This window comes from Bactrocera dorsalis, chromosome 4 (genome assembly GCF_023373825.1).
Source record: "Bactrocera dorsalis isolate Fly_Bdor chromosome 4, ASM2337382v1, whole genome shotgun sequence".
Taxonomy (NCBI): Eukaryota; Metazoa; Arthropoda; class Insecta; order Diptera; family Tephritidae; genus Bactrocera; species Bactrocera dorsalis.
This window is the reverse complement of record NC_064306.1, coordinates 32716695-32737339: the sequence shown is the minus strand read 5'-3', so window position 1 is coordinate 32737339 and position 20645 is coordinate 32716695. Positions and strand designations below refer to the sequence as shown.

General features: G+C 37.4%; 1 protein-coding gene across 1 annotated transcript; it reads left to right on the top strand.

Moving 5' to 3' along the window:
- Positions 1 to 2482: 2482 nt before the first annotated feature.
- On the top strand, positions 2483 to 19324 carry LOC105222867 (hypothetical protein). The gene is made up of 5 exons (XM_011200396.4): positions 2483 to 2817; positions 17486 to 18148; positions 18219 to 18479; positions 18540 to 18623; positions 18683 to 19324. Exons 2-5 carry the CDS (start codon positions 17506 to 17508, stop codon positions 19090 to 19092), a joined length of 1398 nt encoding a protein of 465 aa, XP_011198698.2. The 5' UTR covers positions 2483 to 2817; positions 17486 to 17505; the 3' UTR covers positions 19093 to 19324.
- The last annotated feature ends 1321 nt before the right edge of the window (positions 19325 to 20645 follow it).

Below are 20645 nucleotides of genomic sequence, written 5' to 3'. Positions count from 1 at the left end.
ACTAATCACTTGAAATATGTAGGTCTTTCAAGACAAGCAAGTCATGAATCCTAGCTTTGTATTAGGATGTATGATTAAGAGATCAGTTGCATTAATGTATGGATGCGCTTAAAAGCTACAACTTCCTCGTTTTCTTCTTTGCTAAGTTTACTTTGCGCACATGTCACGAATGGTAAAATTAAATGGAAAACCTTTGTGATTCATCTTCAAGTAACTAGCAATCGTCAAGAACAAAGGAAAGTGTTTACGCGAGTATTAACTACTTGTAGAGTGCTGTATAAGTACGTGCAGGAGTACTTTCAGGCTTGTCAAGGTTAGTAAGTAAAATATAAATCACCGCAGACTGCCTCCACAGCAGTGCGTGATGCCACGAAATAAAAAAAGTTTCAGACACCAGTATAGTTACAAGTGTGAGACGGAAACCTTCTAGTCATATCTACGAGGTTTGACAATTAAGTAATGCGACTAATTTTGTTGCCGCACTTGTGATAAACCTGAGACCTTAAAATTCCCTCTCTATTTTTCCGGCAACCCTCTCCTCTCCATTGATATATGTATCATCGCTCTAGCTTGTTTAGATCACCTGCTGCGCCAAGTTGAGTAGACGTGTGTTTGTAGTGCTCGTCACGAAAATGGAAAAACGAAATCAAGAGCAACGCGTCGTGATAAAATTTTGCGCCAGATTGGACTGGATCCTTCATCACGACAACGCGCCATGCCACATCGCCCTCAGCGTGTTCCAGTATTTGGCCTCTAAAGGGATCGCCGTGTTGCAACAGCCGCCTTATTCGCCCGACATGTCACCCTGTGACTTTTTTTGTTTCCTAAAACAAAATCGGTGGTCAAAGGAACCCATTTTGAGTCGATTACGGACATCCAGGCGGCCGTGACGAGGGTACTCGCGGACATCCCAGTCGAAGCGTTCCAGAAATGTTACGAAGCATGGAAAACGCGCTGGAATTGCTGTATAGCTGCCCAAGGGGACTACTTTTAAGGGGCTGGCAGAGTTGTAGAATAATTTTCAAATATACGGTTTTTATGGAATCAGTCTCATTACTTAATTGTCATACCTCGTATTTATTCGCAAATATACTAATTAACTGAAAGCGCGAAGCTTCAAGTTCAAAAAATCATTTCTTGATTTTCTCTCTTTAGAGCTTTTAGTATATAGCTTTTGTATATAGCTTTTCGCGAGCTCCGGTATATCGGTTTAAAAATGATAGATAAATAGGTAAATTCAACACATCCAGCGACTCTTAAAGCATTTCATTTTGCCCATCTGATCAAATTTTATCTGGACTGACAAAAAACAAAGATATTCACGTATTTTATTACAAATTCTATTATTGCCTTCTCCTGAGCCAATACAAGCATGCCATTCCCATTCAACACAATTGTTATAAGCTTCTTCAGGAATGGCTTTCGGTGCTATAATCATAAACTCACCCGACGTTTTAAGGTGATTGCAATTAGATCTCAATAGGTCGATTTCATAAGGTTTTTCGAAGGCTAAAGCTTTTAACCATAAGCAGATATGTAACTGATTTGCGTTTCTAAAGTTGGTATCAAGTGATCAGTTATGAGCAGCAGAGTTGTCGAAAATTGGACTGCTAGAAAATACGAGAGTACCCTTGTTGACGTTAGAATGGCATACATTTCAATTTCATTTATCAAAGAAGCCAAATTTGTATTTACTTATGTCGAGGTGTGAACCACGAGCCGACGCTCCCCGAGTTAGCGTGATACCGGAACATATTATGGTAAACATGCGGCTAAGTGACACAAATTACGAGTCCATAGAACAATTCTGTACCGCCATGCATATACCATATGTAAGTATGTATGGGTCTGTATGAACGAATCAACTCGTATGCGGATTGCGAACGCGTGCATGTACGTGCTTGTTTTATCAATTAACGCAAAAATCATATGTACATAAAGCCTGTACTGGGCGATGGAGAAATGTAAAAGCCGCTTCAAAGACTTCAGAATACTGTCGGTTTGTGTATTAGAATACTCGTGCCAGAGACGCGGCACGTCGAAGCCAAAGACGAAATATTGTATTAGATTAACGTTTGAAACGTGCGTATAAATTGACCGTTATCAGTGAATTAATTTTAAGATCGATTCAGCCGTCGATATGCGTACGAGTAGAGTATTGAGCAGAGCCGACTCTTCGCATGCGCGCATTCACCACTCTCCACCACTGTCTGGCTGTATGCGAAAAAATAACTGGCGCTGTTACAACTGCTGTTGTTGGCGAAGAATGACGAAGTAGCCAGAGCTGCAAAGAAAGCGACACAAGCTTTGTAAAATACAATGTACTCGTGCCTTAAATTTACCTTACCTGGTCTCATTGGTGGCTCTTGGTGTGTTGTTGGCTTTTGGCGTCTGAGCAAGGTCTCTATTTAGTGCCGCTCTCTTGACTTACATACAGCACACACTAGTAAGGCTTGAAAGAAATTCTTGCACCGGACATTGTTGATGCGCTTTCGGGCACTTCGGTTGTGTGTGCATGCGTTTCACGTTGATGAGCGATCGTACAGCGCTAAGCGTGCCAGCGTGTTGAGTGTGGCTTGTGGTTGGGCTTGGTCAGTGGCGGCAGGCTTTGCGCTTCCCAATATCACAGTTTGATTGCATATTTTCGATTTAGTTGCGTTCAGCGGTCAATAGTGGCGTGTACAGCGTGTTCGTTGCGGCGAAAACAAAAATTCGGAAAGTGAAATTTACAAGGAAACTAATTCGGTTGAACTTTAATCCAATATTTGGCGAGTCGTTTTTTAACGATTTTCAAAAGTGTGCTTATATTATTTTGAAGTAAGTGCATAAGTGTAGGATATAATACAGCAGGCTTCGTTGTATTCAGCTAAAGCAGGCGATTTTCGGTTTGAATCACGTAATTTAGTTTTAGAAATTATAAATTGTTGTGTTATTATGAAAAAATTTTTGAAAGAAAAAAATTTTAATTAAAAAAATTAAAATTAATTAATTATTTTTTTTTTTTTTAAATTAATTATAATTAAATTTTTTAATTCAAAATAATTTGTAATAAAAATTTTAATTAAAAAAATAATTTATTTAATTTTTAAAATTAATTAATATTAATTAAAATAATTTTTTTTTAACTTGAACTTTATTTTTTAATTACTTAAAGTTTATTTAAAATGATTTTCAACCACACCTTGCCTAAGTTTTTTTAAATTCTTCGAAATCTCAAAAAAATTTCAAATATTATTTTGAAATTTATTTTTTTTTATTAATTTCCAACGCTTTTTCGAATATTTTCTCGCAAACTATTTGTATTTTCTTGCCTTCGCCTTTGTGCTGCCGCTGCTGGCAACTTGTTGCTGCAGTCATGGCTGATTAGTGCCTTATGCACAAGATTGTCTCGACTCACCTACTTTCCGAGCTAATTTGCATACGGTTTTAAGAGTTGTTCACACAGTTCTTTGACATCTTTTATTTTGTGCTTTTTGTTTTTAATTGTTATTTATGTATTGTGTGCTGTGAAAGTGGAATGTAGTTTAGATATCTCCATATTTCTAAGTTTTCCGATTTTATGCAAGCATGTGGAGTTACTACTGGACAAATTTTAAGAAAACTGAAGCATTAAATGTTTTCATGATATATTTATACATAATAATAAATAAATGAATATATACACGAAAAATCAAAAAATGTACCGAGTTACTCGCTTTTCTCAAATTACTAAAAAATTATTCTGCGATTGCGGTCTTCACCGTGGTTGAAACAAAAAAAAAAATAAAAAATATTATACATCTCTAAGGTGTTGTTTATACAATAACCTGCGTTGATTGAAAAAATTGTAATATGTCGAGGACAACCGCAAGCAGGTCTAGTTTAACTTATTTCCAGATTACTATGTAGCACTTTATGCTCAATGAATGGTCGTTTGAGTCCCAAGACATCATTTCTGGTGAAAGGATTATTGAATTAGTTGATTGCCTATGTCGAGTGTGTGTATATGAAAACATAAAGTGTCTGTATTTGAACGTTGAGCAAAAAATAGTAAAACATTTTTCATAATTCAAAAATTCTTACTTTATTCTTCAATATCTATGCCGTCTCTCTTAAGTAATACGCCTTGGCCCCAATAAACTTGAACCAACTTTTTTTTTAATCCTCGAAATTTTTGGCTCAACTTTGCCACGATTTGATCGTTTGCTTTAGACGATAAGCATAGATCCAAGTCTCATCGCTAGTAATAAGACGTTTGATGACAACCTGGCAGTCGGAAAGTATTGTTCATTGTTTCACAGACGTTATCTCGACGCTGTTTTTCGAAAATATTGAGTGTTTTCAGAACCAAAAAAGTTTTAATTTTTCTTAGGCCTAAAAGATCTTTCTAAAAGGTTTTCACTGATTCTTCCGATATTCCAACAATGCCAGTAAGAACTCCGACTGTCGATACTCAAGCACCAATTCCATTATTTTATTGACGTGTTGATCATCAGTTGTTGGCCGTCCTGGACGTGGTTCGTCGTCAACGCGTTCTCGACCCTCTGTGAGTAATTTGCACCAATCAGAAAGACAAGCTAATACTAAACACTAAGGATTATTTTAATGTGACATTTGGCAAAGATGTCACTGGCAGTCATAAAAAGCTAAAAAAAAATATTTTGAATTTTATGTTAAAAAGTATTACTAGTTTTTGCGCATAGTAATATATTGGATTCCAGGAGTATTGAAATGAAATACATACGTGGCCCTGTGAAAAAATCTAACATTCAGGTTGCTAGGTAATAATACACAACAAATCTCTTTCACGGAAACTATTCTACAAGGTAACTTCTGAGGGTTTTCGCTTTTAGATTAAGAACATGCCGCGATTGCAATTAAAGTATTCAAAATATTTATTTTTTATAGAGGCTCGCCAATAGTTAATTTCGCATATCTTGGGATTCTCATTTGGTCTCCGGCACCTTGTGGTGCTTAAGTAATCCTCTTTTGAGTCAGCAAAATATTATTTCCAACCATCAGAGATAAGCGAACTTGCTCAGGTTGTAAGAACTTAGGTCGATGGGTGCCTTCTAAGCGTTTGGCAGACATCCACTGAGCTATGACTGACAATTTTAAACTCTGTATTTGTACTTATTTCTTTTAAACAGTAGTACTCTATACACTTTTATTGCTCTGAATTATATTTAAGTAATGCTCGAGTAATTCATTATTTCATTAATTATGTAATTATAATTATATATGCAAATCCGTAAACTGAATTTTGATTTGGGTACTCCCACTATATTTATTTGCAACTTTCGCTATCATTTTTCTACATACTTGTATGCAAATACATGCAAATATAAACGAGGATACATACCCTGTAGGAATTACGAGTTGAGAGTGCAATGATATAGAATTCGCAAATATTTTCGTATATTAAGTACTACACATATTAATATGTGAAATATCGTAACATCATCATAAGTTTATAGGCGAAGGAAAAACGATATAATAGAAACCATTAATAATGAAACAAAATTTTAGTTTAGGTTATAAAATGGTTATAAATTGCTTATCATACACTCATATTGAAAAAAATTAAAGCTTTCTTTATAAAATGGTTATATATTGGTTATTATTATATATTTGACAAAGATTTTCAGTTTTTTTTCGAGATACGTTGTTTTGCATTTTAGATGACGATATATATAATAATTAACAAAATTTATTCTAGTCGAGCTCATTTTACAAGAGACTTGTTTAATATTGATTGGCACAAGTAGCAATTACTTGGTTCGAGGTCTGGACTATAAGGTGAATGTATAAGAATCTATCTATCAAGCTTCTGGTGCGTCCTTATGGATGTGTGACGCTGTCCTGATGGAACAAAATTTATCTTTTCGCCAAAGCTGGCCGCTTTTGGGCAATTGCTTTATTCAAAAGGTCCTATATTAAAAGTCCGAATTACGAGTTTGACCGCAGTGCTTGGCTATCGTTTGCGTCGGCTCACCGCCTTGCAACTACGACTATTTTCGCTTGACGTTGTCCGAAGTGCGAAGCAGCGACTCGCGGTTTGAAATTCAGTCTAAGTGCCTTTTTTGCGTTAACTCATGTGGAATCGCGCATACATTGAGCTTATTTTTGCAACAAGCCTTATTAAATGGTCCCAAACTGGTTTTTGTGTAATGTTTAGCTTGTGGTCAATCGAACCAGTGCTTATAAGACGGTTGGCCTCGATGATTCCGATTATTTTATCAATATTTTCCGAAATTGAACTTGCAGAGAGTGGTGCATCTTTGACATGAGAATTATCGAAACAGATCCACTAATCCAAAGTTGTCATTTCCAGCCGTCTGGATTGCATTTTAGATGTTGTCGAAGAAAAACTGTAAAATATGGTGCATTTGATCTTGGCTGGTGTCTCATCTTTGAGGCGAGATACTCAGTCAAACATGTACAAACATTCCTCGAAGCTTTTTTGTACGAAATCGTATCTTTAGAGCGTTAAACAGATTACCAAAGCCGTTTAATGGTAAAATATTGGTTTTTCTATTACTAAATTTTGTATCCAAATATATCTCCTACAATGTAATGTAAACAATTTGTATAGCTATTTGAGCTTTCTACCCGCTGCGCTGGTGGGATGTTAGCTCACGAGATGTGCTTGCCACACTTGAAAGAAATTTCACTTCCACACTTAAACGCTTATATAATCTACGCAAGCACTTCACTGCAAATATGTGTGTGACGCCGTAATCATTTTGAATTTTTAGTTGCTTTGTTGTTGTTGGCATACAATTTATGCATTATCATAACGGAACTGTAATATTATTCATACTTGCTAAGCGTTCACACACACGCACACGCGGGCGCATGCTCAACCACTCGCCTATACACGCAAAGTTGCCGCAAAAAAAAAAACAAAAAAAAATTTTGAAGAAGAAAGAAACTAGATGACGAAGAAACGTTGGTGTGCTGCCGAAACGCTAACAAATTACTTTTGCTCATTAAAAATTCACTTTCAAGGATGACAGCTTAGCTTGCACACACACACATCCACATGCACATACAAGGGCTTCTGCTCATATGTAAGTTTTGCGTGCACTTGTGAATTATTGAAGCGGCTAGATAGCGTTGCAATGGGCGTGCGCCTGTGTTAGTATTGTGTGGCTGACGCTGTTATGTAATAGCACAAAATTATATTTAAACCGTCAACAAGATTGGTTCGGTCATAAGCGGCGGCAGCAGCATCCTCATTAGCATCACCGGCAGCGGCAGGCTTCAGCTTCAGACCCGTGCAACGACCGGATATGCGGCTTTCATGTAAATGATGCACACACACACAGTTCGGTAGTTTGTGTACGTGACTTCAAGCCTATTTTTGTTCGGCCGTTAACCCACCTATGTATAAGGTGCCGAATTTTGCCAGGAATGTGTTTAAGCACTTCACAATTATAGTTAATGCGGTAATCGCACATATTTGCATTTCGTAATTCGAAATAGAACGTTTAGGCCGAGTGGGATGAGCGCACGTCGGTCTCTTTATTGAATATAGGTGTGTCACTTGGTTACTGGTGCGTATCTCGGCTACAGAAGTGAACGAAATAAACAACGGAAAAAAGTTCTGTAGAAATGTTAGACTTTCAGTGCTTTCTTCGGTTTAGCTTATTGAGGGTTCGTATGTATCATCCAAAACCGAATTTGAACCACATATGTATATACTACAAGTATATACATATGTATAATTTGTCAATCTTCGCAACTTTGGTTCAGTGGGTAGGCTCGATTGCAGGAGCTCATGCATGCGTTAGCAACTGCTAACTTGTGATTATGAATCTTTCAAACTCTGAAATTGGTATTTCTGAAAACTTTATATGAACTAGCGTTGGCGGTCTTTCTTAAAACCTGGTTAGTTGGTATTCGAAAAAGAGCGAAAATAACGCTGACAATACCAGGAATTTATCCGTTTCTAAGTTAAGGAGTTTTTGATATTTCTACTGCTATCTACTGACACAGTAATGAAGGCTTTCTCGTGGTTTAAAGTTTGAGAGGAAAAATAACAAGAAATTTATAAAAATAACGCGGCACCATCGCTATTTCGGGTAGTCCCTCAGTAGCCGATGAAGGACTTACAAGCATATATCGTCTATAATAAAACATTTAATATAATCTTTCAGACATTCGAGGGCGTCTTTGAACTTGTAGAATATTCTGTAAAATGAAAGCATCCACCTGAAAAGCGAGTAGAACTGGTACGCTAAATATTAAGGAGATCTATGGACCCGTATATACATATGTTCCATGTTATAAAAGAAGGGTGGGAGGCCTCTTACACTCGGTGGCAGGAAGTTGGAGGTGTTTAAAGAGGTAAAATTGCCTGGCCTCACATTAGACTTAACCTTCCGGTGGAGTAGGCATGTGGATTTAACACTGTCCAAAGTCGCCAAGGCACTCATGATATCCAGACGCCTAGCCGATCGTGGTACTGCAAGCCAGGTACCATAAGATTCCTGTTTATCATCTGTTTATCATGATCGTAAAACCTATTGTCACTTATAAAGCGGTTGCTTGGGCATCTAAGGCAACACAGTCTTCGGTAGGCCTTTAACTATCGAAGCTGCAATTCTCGCCTGTGCCTGCGCTTCAGGGGCAATGCGCACTTGGCCAACACCAGCCCTTGAAGTTATGCTAGAGCTCCTGCCGCTGCATATACTGATCAAAAAGGTTGCGAAAAATACCATGCTGCTAATGACAATAGAGGGTTTCGACAAAGGGGGATAATTTTGTCTCAACAAATGAAGGCCCTGAGGGAAGACACACCACTGGCGCTTTTTCCAAGGAGTGTCGTCGCGAAAAGGCTTAACTTTACAAACAAGTTCAGAGTAACTCTCGGCGGTAAGGCAGAGTGGAACGATTCCACGCTCGACATACTACTCAGGGGCAGCACTATTCAGTGGTACACTGAATGCTCGAAAACACCGAAAGGAATTGGAGCAAGCATTGCTGGACCGCATACCAAGCTATCTTTACCAATGGGACGTTTTCCGAGCATCTTTAAGCAGAAGTATTTGCTATAAATCAGTGTGCAGAAATCAATATGCACCGCAATTATCGCAACCAGGGTATCGTTATATTTAGCGATAGTTAGTTAAATTGCTTTTAGTGGAGGAGTGTGTAGGAAGGCTGGACCGCCTATCAATGTGCAACCGGCACATTTAATCTGTGTGTCGGGACACAAAGGGGCAAGCGGAAATGAGCTGCTGGACGAACTAGCCCGCTCTGCGGCAGCGTTCAGGATGATGGGGCCAAAACCATGTATTGCCGTGGTGTTTCACACTATAAAGGAGCTGCTCCGTACGTAAGAGAGAGTGAGGTGAGAACAGCATTGGCAGCAGGGTTTAAGGAAGTGATCAACCTCTCCCGAGACAAAAAGACTTTTGTTACTCTTCGTACTTGTAAAGACCGAATAGTTTTTTGTTTAAAAGGTTGGCATTGATTGGGGACTTAGTCATTTATTTTTGACATTTTTCTTGGCTAAAAAATATCGCTAGCAAATGTTTTGTGAAAGTAAAATTACACAATAAGTGTTTATGAGCAGAGAAGAGAAGAAATAAACAAAAATCCCCTACCTTTGATTAAAAAAATATTCGCGCATATTTTTAGTTAGTCATCTGAAGATGTGAAACACTTTCTATTTTATTAACCGATTTATACAATTTCTATATATGAATGATAATTTTTGACAATCAATAGATACTTTATATAAATATATCAAGCAATATTTATTGGTTTTAGGCATGGAGGCGGCACATAAATAGATTCCCATCAATTATTTCATTAATTTATTTGTATTATTTGATTATAAATTATACTACTTACTTCCACCATAACCTTTTTGTATGAGGCGTGCCTTTGGTTTATAGACATAGTAGACTTTCTTTTATTTATTTCCTCTATTTGCTAACAAGCGCAAATTAATGAATCAATATGTGACAATGGAGGCGAAAAATGTGTGAGGAAATAAATCAGCAACGGAAAAAAATCAAGTGTACGTTTGTATGTGTAAATACCAGCCATATTTGCCGGTTGTGTAAAGAAGAAATGCAAACAAACTTCTACTTTCATTGAAAAAATTCTCAGTGTGCGCGTATCAAAGAAATGCGACCTAATTTTTTGTGTGTCCAAATGAAAAAGTAGCCAAAGAAAGAAATTTGCGCCTAAAATATGTGAGGTAAATGGTAATAGGTAAAGCAAAAAATAATATACATACATACATATGTACTTTTTATTAGAAAAAAGCTAAAGCGAAATTTATAATTTTGTAATAATTTATAAGTAACAAGTAAGGAAAGACTAAGTTCGGCTGCAACAGAATATTTTATACGCATGAAACTTGAGAGAATAAATGCCAGGGAAATACCTTAAGTTGTAAAATGTCAACCGGTGGATGGGAATTCAAGCAATTATATATACAGTTGAGCTTCACGCGAATCACCATAATCTACAAAAAACCTTCAAGTTAGAGACTTCGAGCTATGGAAGGACATTTGTATGAAATTTGACTTCTTTTGCCAAATCAAGAGTTTGAGTTAAAGAAGTTTGAGTTATGGAATGTATATACGGCTTCGGCTCACCTTAGCCACGATATTCGACTGATTGATCGTCTGTAGCTGCGTCGTAAGCATTGATCCAAGACTCATCGCCAGTAACAATACGTTTCATGACATCCTTGTAGTCAGAAAGCATTGCTTCAGAGGCGTTAACGCGACACTGTTTTTCAAAAAAATTGAGTGATTTTGGAACCAAGAAAGTTTTAATTTTTCTTAGGTCCAAATGATCTTCCAAAATGACTTTCACTGATCCTCTGATGTTGTAATGATTCCAAAAAGATATCTGACTGCTAATCGCCGAGTCTCCGGCACCAAATCCTTTAATTTATTGACGTGTTGATAATCAGTTGATGCTGATTGAAGCTAGTATTACAGACAGCCATATTTCGGGCCCTTGCGAAAGCGGTCAGCTTTAATCCATTTGAAGAGGTTTCGCCATGGAAGCTGAATTTTCCAACTGTTGGACCAAAGATACCGTTCTTTGCCACCGTCCATCCATCGCATTTCTTGAACGTTGATATTGTCAGCTTTTACTTTTACGGGGACATCAACCATTCCATCTACCGGACCTTCCAGTGCATGCCCTTAGATCATAGTTCTATTACTTTTGCTGTGGTCTTCATTAAAAGTGTGGTTTTTCATCCAAGGCTGTTGTTTCTTTTTCATTGGGAGTTGTTTTCAGAGAGGAGCAGTCACACCTCTGGTTAACAGACGCTGCAATTAGACTTCAGCGAACCCTTAAACCGAATATGTCGGAGTGGCTTCGCTGAACTTTCAGCCATGACTCCAGGCTCCACACGGGTTGACCACCGTTTTCACAGTGCGCGGTAAGGACATGGTAGTAGGATTTGGGTATAGCTTTACAACTGTAACTGCTTGCCTAGTAGCATGACTATACCCTATTACACTTCAAATTGCAAGAGCATAAATAGTTTGTTAAAATTCGAACTGAGAAATCATGACAAACTTGTCGTGTCACTAATTCTGCTATATATTCAAAAAAAATATTCTTGAGAATATAAAAATAATATTTTTTATAATTTTTACAAATTTTTTTTTATACACCCAGCAGAGATTTCTTTATTTATTTTGACAAAGATTTTTTCTTGTAATTTCAAGAATGTAAGCAGCAGGCAGGCGGAGACTGATGTATGTAATAAAATTCGAAGTATTCTTTCACAACTTTACCCAGCACCACTTTCTACCTCATCTGTTTGAGTCCTTCATAGCAAACTAATTTCTCCACAAAAACACCTCATTTAGCTTACTTATCCATAACTTAACTGAACCGGTAAGAGAAAATTGGTATTCTGTCTGTTATAGGCATCAGTTATGTACATGCATGCATTATCAGAATCATTAGAAATCGATAACAATCAGGAAACAAAAAGCAGTATGTGTGTATATTATATGTGTGCCGTCGTTGTATAAACTTGGAGAGTCAAGAGTGGGTCAGCAAGCCGCAACTAGCATGCTCGGCAAGTGTGTTCGATTGTACAAATAAGTTTGTGAAAAAGTATGCATTTAATTGGGTCAATCGAAGCCCATTTGTGGCATCGACAGAAATTAAGTATGTGAATATAAGCAATCAAATAAGGAATTAAGAAGTGACAGCAAGAAAGGAGGATGAATTCTAGTGTAACTGCGAGCTAGTTGAACTAAATATACATACATAAGTATGTATTTGAGGATTTGCTGATATTTTTCGGAGTAAAACGTTTTATTGGCGCAAATGTATATTTTTCAACAATGTTTGACTGGCTACGCAAAGTATTGAGTCCAATTTTCAATGTGTCGTTCGAGCATTGTATTCCTCCAAGGTCTGAATCGAAACGGGATTGTCCGCATAGTCTTTACATATCCCCACAGAAAAAAGTTTAACGGTGTGACCGGTCCAAAACGTGAAATTATCTGGTCACCAAAGTGTTTTTTCAATAAATTCATTGATTGATGCGCCGTCTTGTTGAAACCAAATGTCAAAAATCACGAGCTTCAATTTCAGGTATTAAACAGTCGTTTTGATAATGGGATAAAGAAATGGGTCTCATCTCTGAAAAAAATTTAGCTCGAAAACGTCAGATCTTCTTGAAACTTTTCAAGAGTCCATAGAGCTAAGCCATATTGCTTGAGAAGGTCGAGCGGCTTCAGTTCTTGCAAAAGCTGTATTTTGTACGCTTTTAATTCAAGATCTCAACATTACTCGTAAATGCGCCAAGCCGAGTTGCTTCGAACGGCGCTGAATTGACACTCCACGGTCTTCGTGTGGCTATGGTCTATTCGGTCGAATATTGTCCAATAATGAAACTTGTGTTTCAAGATAGGTGATGGTATTGCGAATAGTAGGCTCAGTAGACTGATTATGTTGACCATCAGCTGAATGAAGCGCGCAAAACACATTCTTTACAGAACGTAAATTTTCGTAACAAAGTTGGACGATTTATAAACGTTGTTCAGGCGTAAGTCTTTCAATGATTAAATGTCAAACAATACTGAACAAAAATAATTGGATCCATCCGTTATCTGCACGAATTTGGCATATAATATTTCTTAACAAAATTTCACAATATAGAAACAAATTATTTAGATCGGATTACTATTGCATATAGCTGCCATACAAAATGAAAAAAGTAGCTAAAGATCCTCGATGAAATTCTTTTTCCCTGTAAAGTGACCTTAATTGGAGTTGAATGTCATATAGTATATAAAACAACATGCCTAGAAAGAGTTAGAAAGATGTAGTTGTTATAAAAAATTACCTGTGAAGCGTTGTTGTTGTTGTGTTCTATCGAGTTGTCAGTTCTTGGCCGGATAAATAATCCGGGTCCATTCCGTTTATGTAGACACGACTATTGTGAAAGCGGCTGTGAAGGGTATTATGCTTCCGTGCAGATGAAGTTAAAATTTTTTCTTGTTTTCATACTTACCTTATTTAAAACGCCTAAATATACTATATTTCACCAAAAGATTTATTTTTTTTTTTACCTTAGTAAGCAAATTCTATGTAACTGTCATAAAAATAGTTTTATGGGGGGCTATATAATGTTATTAGCCAAGCTAATAAATTAAATTGACGCACTTGTAACTTTTATTAGAGCTTACCACAGACACTCAACATGTTAATGTTGTTGTTATTATTGTTGCTGTCATTATAATTATTATTCTACTGTTACAGCAGCCACTTTCGGCTAGTGACCATAATAGTTTTGAACTGGTTCTGCCATAAAAAAGCGATGACTTACACACACATACGCATCCATGTCTCTACTTTATCTAGTTCTTTGGCCAGTGCGGCGAGAATGCCAGCATTGGTGCTGCTGGTTACGGAATTGTTGACTGCTGCACTTGTTTCGAGCGCATAGTTGTTGTTGTTGTTCGCTTTTTGCCTTGGCGCTTCGGCGTGTATTGTGTTCATTATGTGTATGGAATGGGAGCTGTCATTTGTTTTTTTGTTGCTCCGATTTAATTTGGTCATCGCCGCACACTTTCTATCCGTTATTAATTATAACAATAATAAACATTAACAACAAGCAGCACAAATAACATGGCAGCGCCGAAGTGCCAACAAGAGAATGATAATAACACATATGTACATATGTATGTATGTATGTATATATGTTTATGCATGTGCGTATATAAGCAGTTAACTGTAGTTATAAAATTTCACCGCTTCTTTGGACACTTCCGTCCCACACCAGCACATAACACAAATTAAGCCGGCTTATGCATGCGTGTGTATGTGTGCTGCTGAAAAAAACAACATTTGTAGGAATGTATAGCTATGTGATAGCTTTGGCCACCTTTACCACATATGTATGTATGTATACTTATTTATGTATGTATGTAGCTTAAGCTGCGTGGCCTTCTCGTTGCTTCTACTTCGTCTGCCCGGCACCAATGCTCACTAGTGCATTCTTCTTTCTTTTTATCTTCTTCAAATGTGCCTTTGTTGATTTACATTACTTTTTAATAATTCGTGCTTACTTAATTTGTTTTTTTTTGCTCGCAGCTTCGTTTTCGTTTCGTCTGTCAACGCATTGTTGAAAAAGTTAATTCGTTTGCGCATGCGCGCGCAACCTCACAGCATCACTTCAATATTTATGCGTGTATACTTTCATACACAAATATTACATATACACTTACACATACATATGTGTGTGTGTATATGTTGGTTTTATTTGTCTTTCACGCAAATATTTGTTTAATTTCACTCTCGTTTCTTTCTGGTATTTTACTTTTTGTATTTTCGCCAGCCGCTGTTGTGACTAATGATTAAATAAAGGTAGAGTTTTTTTCATCTTAAGATAGACAAAGGGACTGTGGCGTAAAAACGCGTGTTTTTATTTCTATAAATTTTGCTCATTTACTATTTTTGAGATTTTTTGGTATTTTTTAGGAGGTGACCTGGGTTTCCTCGGGTAAAAAACAGTCTTTTTTCAACATTTTTTCCCGATATAAAAATATGAAATATTTTATTAGAATTTTTTATTAGTACAAATATACACTATTAACAAAGAAACTCTGAAATTTTTTGAAAAAAATATTTAAAACTCGGCCAATGCGACTTTATTTACGGTGGCCCTTCGGAACAAGTTCTGAGGGCTGTATCTCTGAAACTATTACTCGCATCAACTTGAAAATTTAAGATATTACTCTAGAGGTGCAGAATTTGATGAGACAATGAAAAAATATTTTTTTTGAAACCCGCAAACCCAGGCAACCCCTTAACTTATATTAAAAATTTAAGTAACTATATGCAAATAATATTTATATGTATGTAATAATTTCTTTTTAATTAACATATGTTTTGTTTCACAGTTTTAACGGTATTTTTTTATTCTTTATATTCTATCATTTTTCATATTCACACTTTTATTTATTTATGCTCAGTTTCATTTTACTTGCTATGCAAACTCTCATGTAAAAACTTGCATATTTACCGACTTTTGTAAATATATAAAACGTAATTTTTCGTTGTAGTTGTTGTTAAGGTGAAATTTTAATGTTTTTATAAAGTTGATTAGTTGACCACGTTTGTTTGTAGTTTCATTTTCATTGTTATTGTTGTTGTTTTTATGTCATCTCGTCGTACGTGTAGCGTCACTTTGGCACCACAAATGACTTTTGCTTTTTCTGTTTTCTTTTTGGCAAGCATTTGTTATAAGTTGTTGTTATAGTTGTATATTTGAATGCGCAAAAAATTTAACTAATTAATAGCAATACAATGTAAAACAGTTTACCGTTTTTTTAGTACCTAAGTATCTGTTATGTAAATTTCGTGTTTTAACTAAAAGCATAGAGGTCATGCTGTGACTTTCGCTGAAGCTTTTAAATTGTAGCGAATATCAAAAAAATTTAAATTTATATAATGTTGTTGTTTACATAACAATTGTTTGTAGACTCGAGGGGAAACTATAATAATTCACAAATATTTTTGGAATTATTTGGCTTTATTAATTTAAGCAGAGCTTGGAATATGAGCGCCTTGACATTCGAAATAATATACTCGTGGCCACGCAAACCTTACCACTCAAAATTTTCAAGTACGTATATAGTGCATATTTGATTACACTTTCTAGCGGTACTTTTTGCGGTATAGAAGTTTTTTATTTAGAAATAAGTTAATGACATGTTATTTATCAAAAATATTAAAAATGAAAAACAAAACACATTCAGCTATAGATAAATCAATTGAAAGATAGTGAGGTTTAAACTGAAGAAAACCCCGAACGAACGAAAAAGTAAGAAAAAGATTATAAGAGAGTAAGTGGTAAGGTTTGCATGGCCACGAGTGTAGCTTTCTACTTAAGGGGATTTTCGCGACTTCTTCTTCTTACTCCTTATTTGAGGCGCCAAATCTAAATACTATCTCCACCTGATTTCTCCAACGGAGTGGAAGTCTTTCTCTTCCCCTGCTTCCCACTAACTATTTTTTTTAAGGCGCCTATCTATTCTAATGCCCAGAACTCCAGGATATGCATCAAAATGACTGTTGCAGATCGACAAAATGCCTAGAGCCCGCCACCAACACATTGAAGCTAATCAATTCCACTCAATTTGCCGAGCTTGTAGACAGTATAACAATTAATATGCTTCAGTCTGGCGAAGGCTGGACAGTGTTGAAGAAAGTGTCCTAAAAACCTTTGGTTTCACCACGTGACTGCCAATGAGACAGCGTCCAGTTAAAGCCTTGACAGACGATAGTTCTAATTTCCATTATTTCAAAGGGCCAAAAGGTGAGGGGACTTTAGAACTAAAGGCCTAGGTGCGTCGTGAGACAGCCAATCTACCTTCCTACCTAACTAGGACACCTTTCATAGTGGTTTCAAACTGGACCAGACGGTTTTCGTAACCCTATAAGTGCTGGTTGCTGAACTCGCGGGAGGTTCTTAGGACCAGTGCCAGAATGCACAAAGTCAAGGGAATCCTGCTCGTTGCTATCCTAATGGTATATGGGTAAGGGTGGTTTTTCTTACAATCAGCTTTACAATTTCCGACGATTCCGCTGTCATCAGAATTTTAGATAAATTTCAATATCAGCGAGCTCAACGCCTCTATATTAGCCTGCAAAAGGAGTGGATGCAAACCTATCTAAAAGAAGCCGCAAGGAAATCGAATGATATCGTGGAAAACGAAGAATAAACATCTGCTTTGTTGCTCTTAAACTTAGGGTTTGAGAAAAGTAGAGAGTGTGCCCCTTTTTTCAGTTTAGGAGGCAAAATTCTAGGAAATGAATGAAGGAATCTGCATTAAAAGTTGTGAAAAAAGCAAAAGCTATAATTAGAATAAAAATAAAAATAATGAAAATGTTTTAAATTTATCAAAATAAAAAATGAAAATAGGAATTATAATTGACTCCGAACAATACAAAGTATCTACACTTATTACTAACCGAAGTCTCTTTCTCTTTACAGTTTTCAATCTTTAATTCAGTATGCGTTATCAAGATATTGTAATCGGCATTGTCGTCGCATGCCTAATGTACTTCATTTGCGTAGATGCTAAAACAGTATTTCGACGCGCAGATAAAATTTCCTCTCCCTTCCAACGTCTGAATTTGCCACCTGAAGAAATCGATCCGAATGTAGCGCCACTCGAACCACAACACATCGAGTCACTCAATTCGGATGATATTTCAGGGCCAGGTACTGATGAATCCACTCAATTCGCCGATGAGGTAGTCGATCAGGCCGATGAAGCAGCAGCAGCAGCTGTTGCAGAAGCGAATGAGGTAGCTAACGAGGCGACAAATGAGATAGTCGATGTGGTAACCATTGCACCTGCAGTTGCTACACCGGCCGTAGCAGCAGCGGCTGCACCTGCCGCCGCATCTAGCAGTTCCGCTTCCACCGCAGCAGTAACCGAGGCAACCACTTTACAGAACACGGATGATCCCAGTCCGATCAGCAAATACTGTAAATGTACCGACGATCATTGTGATTGTTGCCGGCAATTCAATTTACCACTGATACCAGTGCGTGGACCAGGTTGTGCCAAAATCACATATTTAGGAAATGAACGCATGTCGGTGGCAATCAAATATGGTGATATTACATTGGCGACTCGCACAATTTCAGGTGACAGAAGAGAGCAAGAAAAACTTTAGTGTGCAAGTAAATATTTATCTTATGCATTTTTTTCTCATAGGTAAACGCGCTAAGCCCATCTGCGTAGGCTTGCCTGGTGGCTACTCCAAATTCTGTGGACGTGTTTATGGTCTATCCCGAGCTAAGAATGACTTCAAGGCTTGCTTGGGTTTCGAACTGCGCGCTGAAGATGAAGTAGAGGCAGCTTTGCGTGTTTCTTGCTTTAAATTTGGTCCCGAAGGCTTGAGAGTTGCAGAAGCTGAACCCTTGCCTGCCGAGGTGAACAAGGAAGAAGATGATGATGACATTTTCGGCTTTGGAGGTAAGTTATTTTATAAAAGTTGATTGGAAATATGTTTTTATAGTTTTGTTTCACATTCAGCTGGTGGAGACGATGATGATGATGACGATTACGATGATGAAGCTGATGAGGCTGATGAGGAAGACGACGAAACCGATGAAGATGGTAATATTAAAATGACATTACATACTTATTATAGCTAAATTACACGACTTTGATTGTAGATGATGCCGAAGAGAACGATGATGATGACACCGAGGCGCCTGCCGATGCAGATTATGGCGGTTTTAGTTTAGCCGGTTTACTTGATGAACTGGACGATGACGACGAAGAGAAGCCCGCCGCCGCTGCAACACCAGCTGTTGCCATTGCACCCGCCACACGAATTGCCGAGCGTAAAGATGATGCGCAAGGTAAAGAGGACAATGGTGCCGAAGCGGCGGAAGGTCATGTCGAATCCGTGGCTGGAGATGCCGATGTGACGCCCACACCCGCGGCCGCAGATGGTACCACTGTGAAATCGAAGAAAAAGTCGAAAAAGGAGCGCAAGCAAAAGAAGAAGAAGGCCGCATCGACGGGTGAAAATGATTTTGCCATTGAAATTTTGAATGGTATACTGGATTTTTTCAACTGAGCCTGCAAACCGGACTTGCAGGCATGTATGGAAATAGTGTAAATACGATTTATTGAAGCGAACTCATCATCACGATCGCGATAATTTAAAACAAAGTTAGTTTAGGTGAAAAATAATTATTTATTTAATTTATTGTACGCTAAAGACATAACTATATATTTAGTAAGTAATACCAGGTATTTATGTAAGTGAAAACTCTGAAAATTTACCGAACAAATAAAACGAGATCAAATTGTAATGAAAAGCTTTGAGATTGACTTTTTCAGATGTAGAAGTTCAACATTTCATAAGTTGGCTTAAAGTACATATCACGTTCTGTAAAGAATGTCTTTCGCACACTTCGCTCAACTTATGGTCAACATAATCGGCCTACTGAGCATACTAAATGCTATACCATAATCCATCTTGAGACCCAGCATTCATTATAGGATAATATTCGACGGAACGGACCACGTCCAGCATGCAGTGAAGAAAATATAGCAGCCATCGAAGAGAGTTGATTCGGCGCTGTTCGCAAAAGCTCGGACTGACATATGGAGCGACTTAGAAAATCCACCTTGTGCAAGAGCGCAAGACGCTCGACTTTCCCAAGCGACATGTCTTCGCTTTATAGGCTCTTGAAAAGTTCCTAGAAGATCCGACGTTTTCGAGTAAATTCTTGTTTAGCGAAGAGGCTCCTTGCTGGCTAATGGGTAAGTAAACAAGCAAAATAGCCGTATTTGGAAGGATGAGCAACCTGGCTTGTGGGACATTTCTTCAAAAATGATGCCGGTGATAACGTATTCGTCGATGGCGTCAGTTTTCGGACCATGATAATCGACTATTTTATGACTGGAATTGAAGCTCGTGATCTCGGCGACTTTTGGTTTCAACAGGACGGCGTCACTTCACACACTTCGCATCAATTAATGGATTTATTGAGAGAACACTTCGGTGATCAGAAAATTACAACCTTTAGGCCGGTCGATTGACCACCAAGATCATTTGATATCACATCGTTTGACTTTTTCATGTGAGGATATGTAAAGTCTTAAGTCCATGCGGACTATCCCGCTTCGATTCAGTCCTTGGAGAAAAACATTACGCATGTCATTCGCCGGTTATCGGTCGAAATGCTCGAAAAGTGAACTAAACGCACGAACCATCTGAGACGCAGCCGCGGCCAACATTTCGAAATTGATCACCCTTTATATAGGCCCGCTACATAGACTTACCTCATGCGACCATATTTCACATTTCGGAGGTTCATCGGCTCTCACTCTTTGCTTGGTTCGAGTTTATTGCTTTCTCTGGAAATTTCACTGCTGTTTAAGTTTAACTGATTAAGAGGCTGTTACATTTAAAAATTAAAAATTTATTCTGCGCTGGCCGTTAATTCCGATCATATAATTTAATCCAAACTTTTAACTTCTTTAAATTGTGCGTAATTTCAGTCATAAAATTCAGTCGAAGTCTCTGTTAACAAGGTCACTTCGCATAAAGAACGTATTTTATAAGGTAAATGGTAAAATGAAATATTTTCCATTAATTTTAATTACTTTGCCTTTCACATG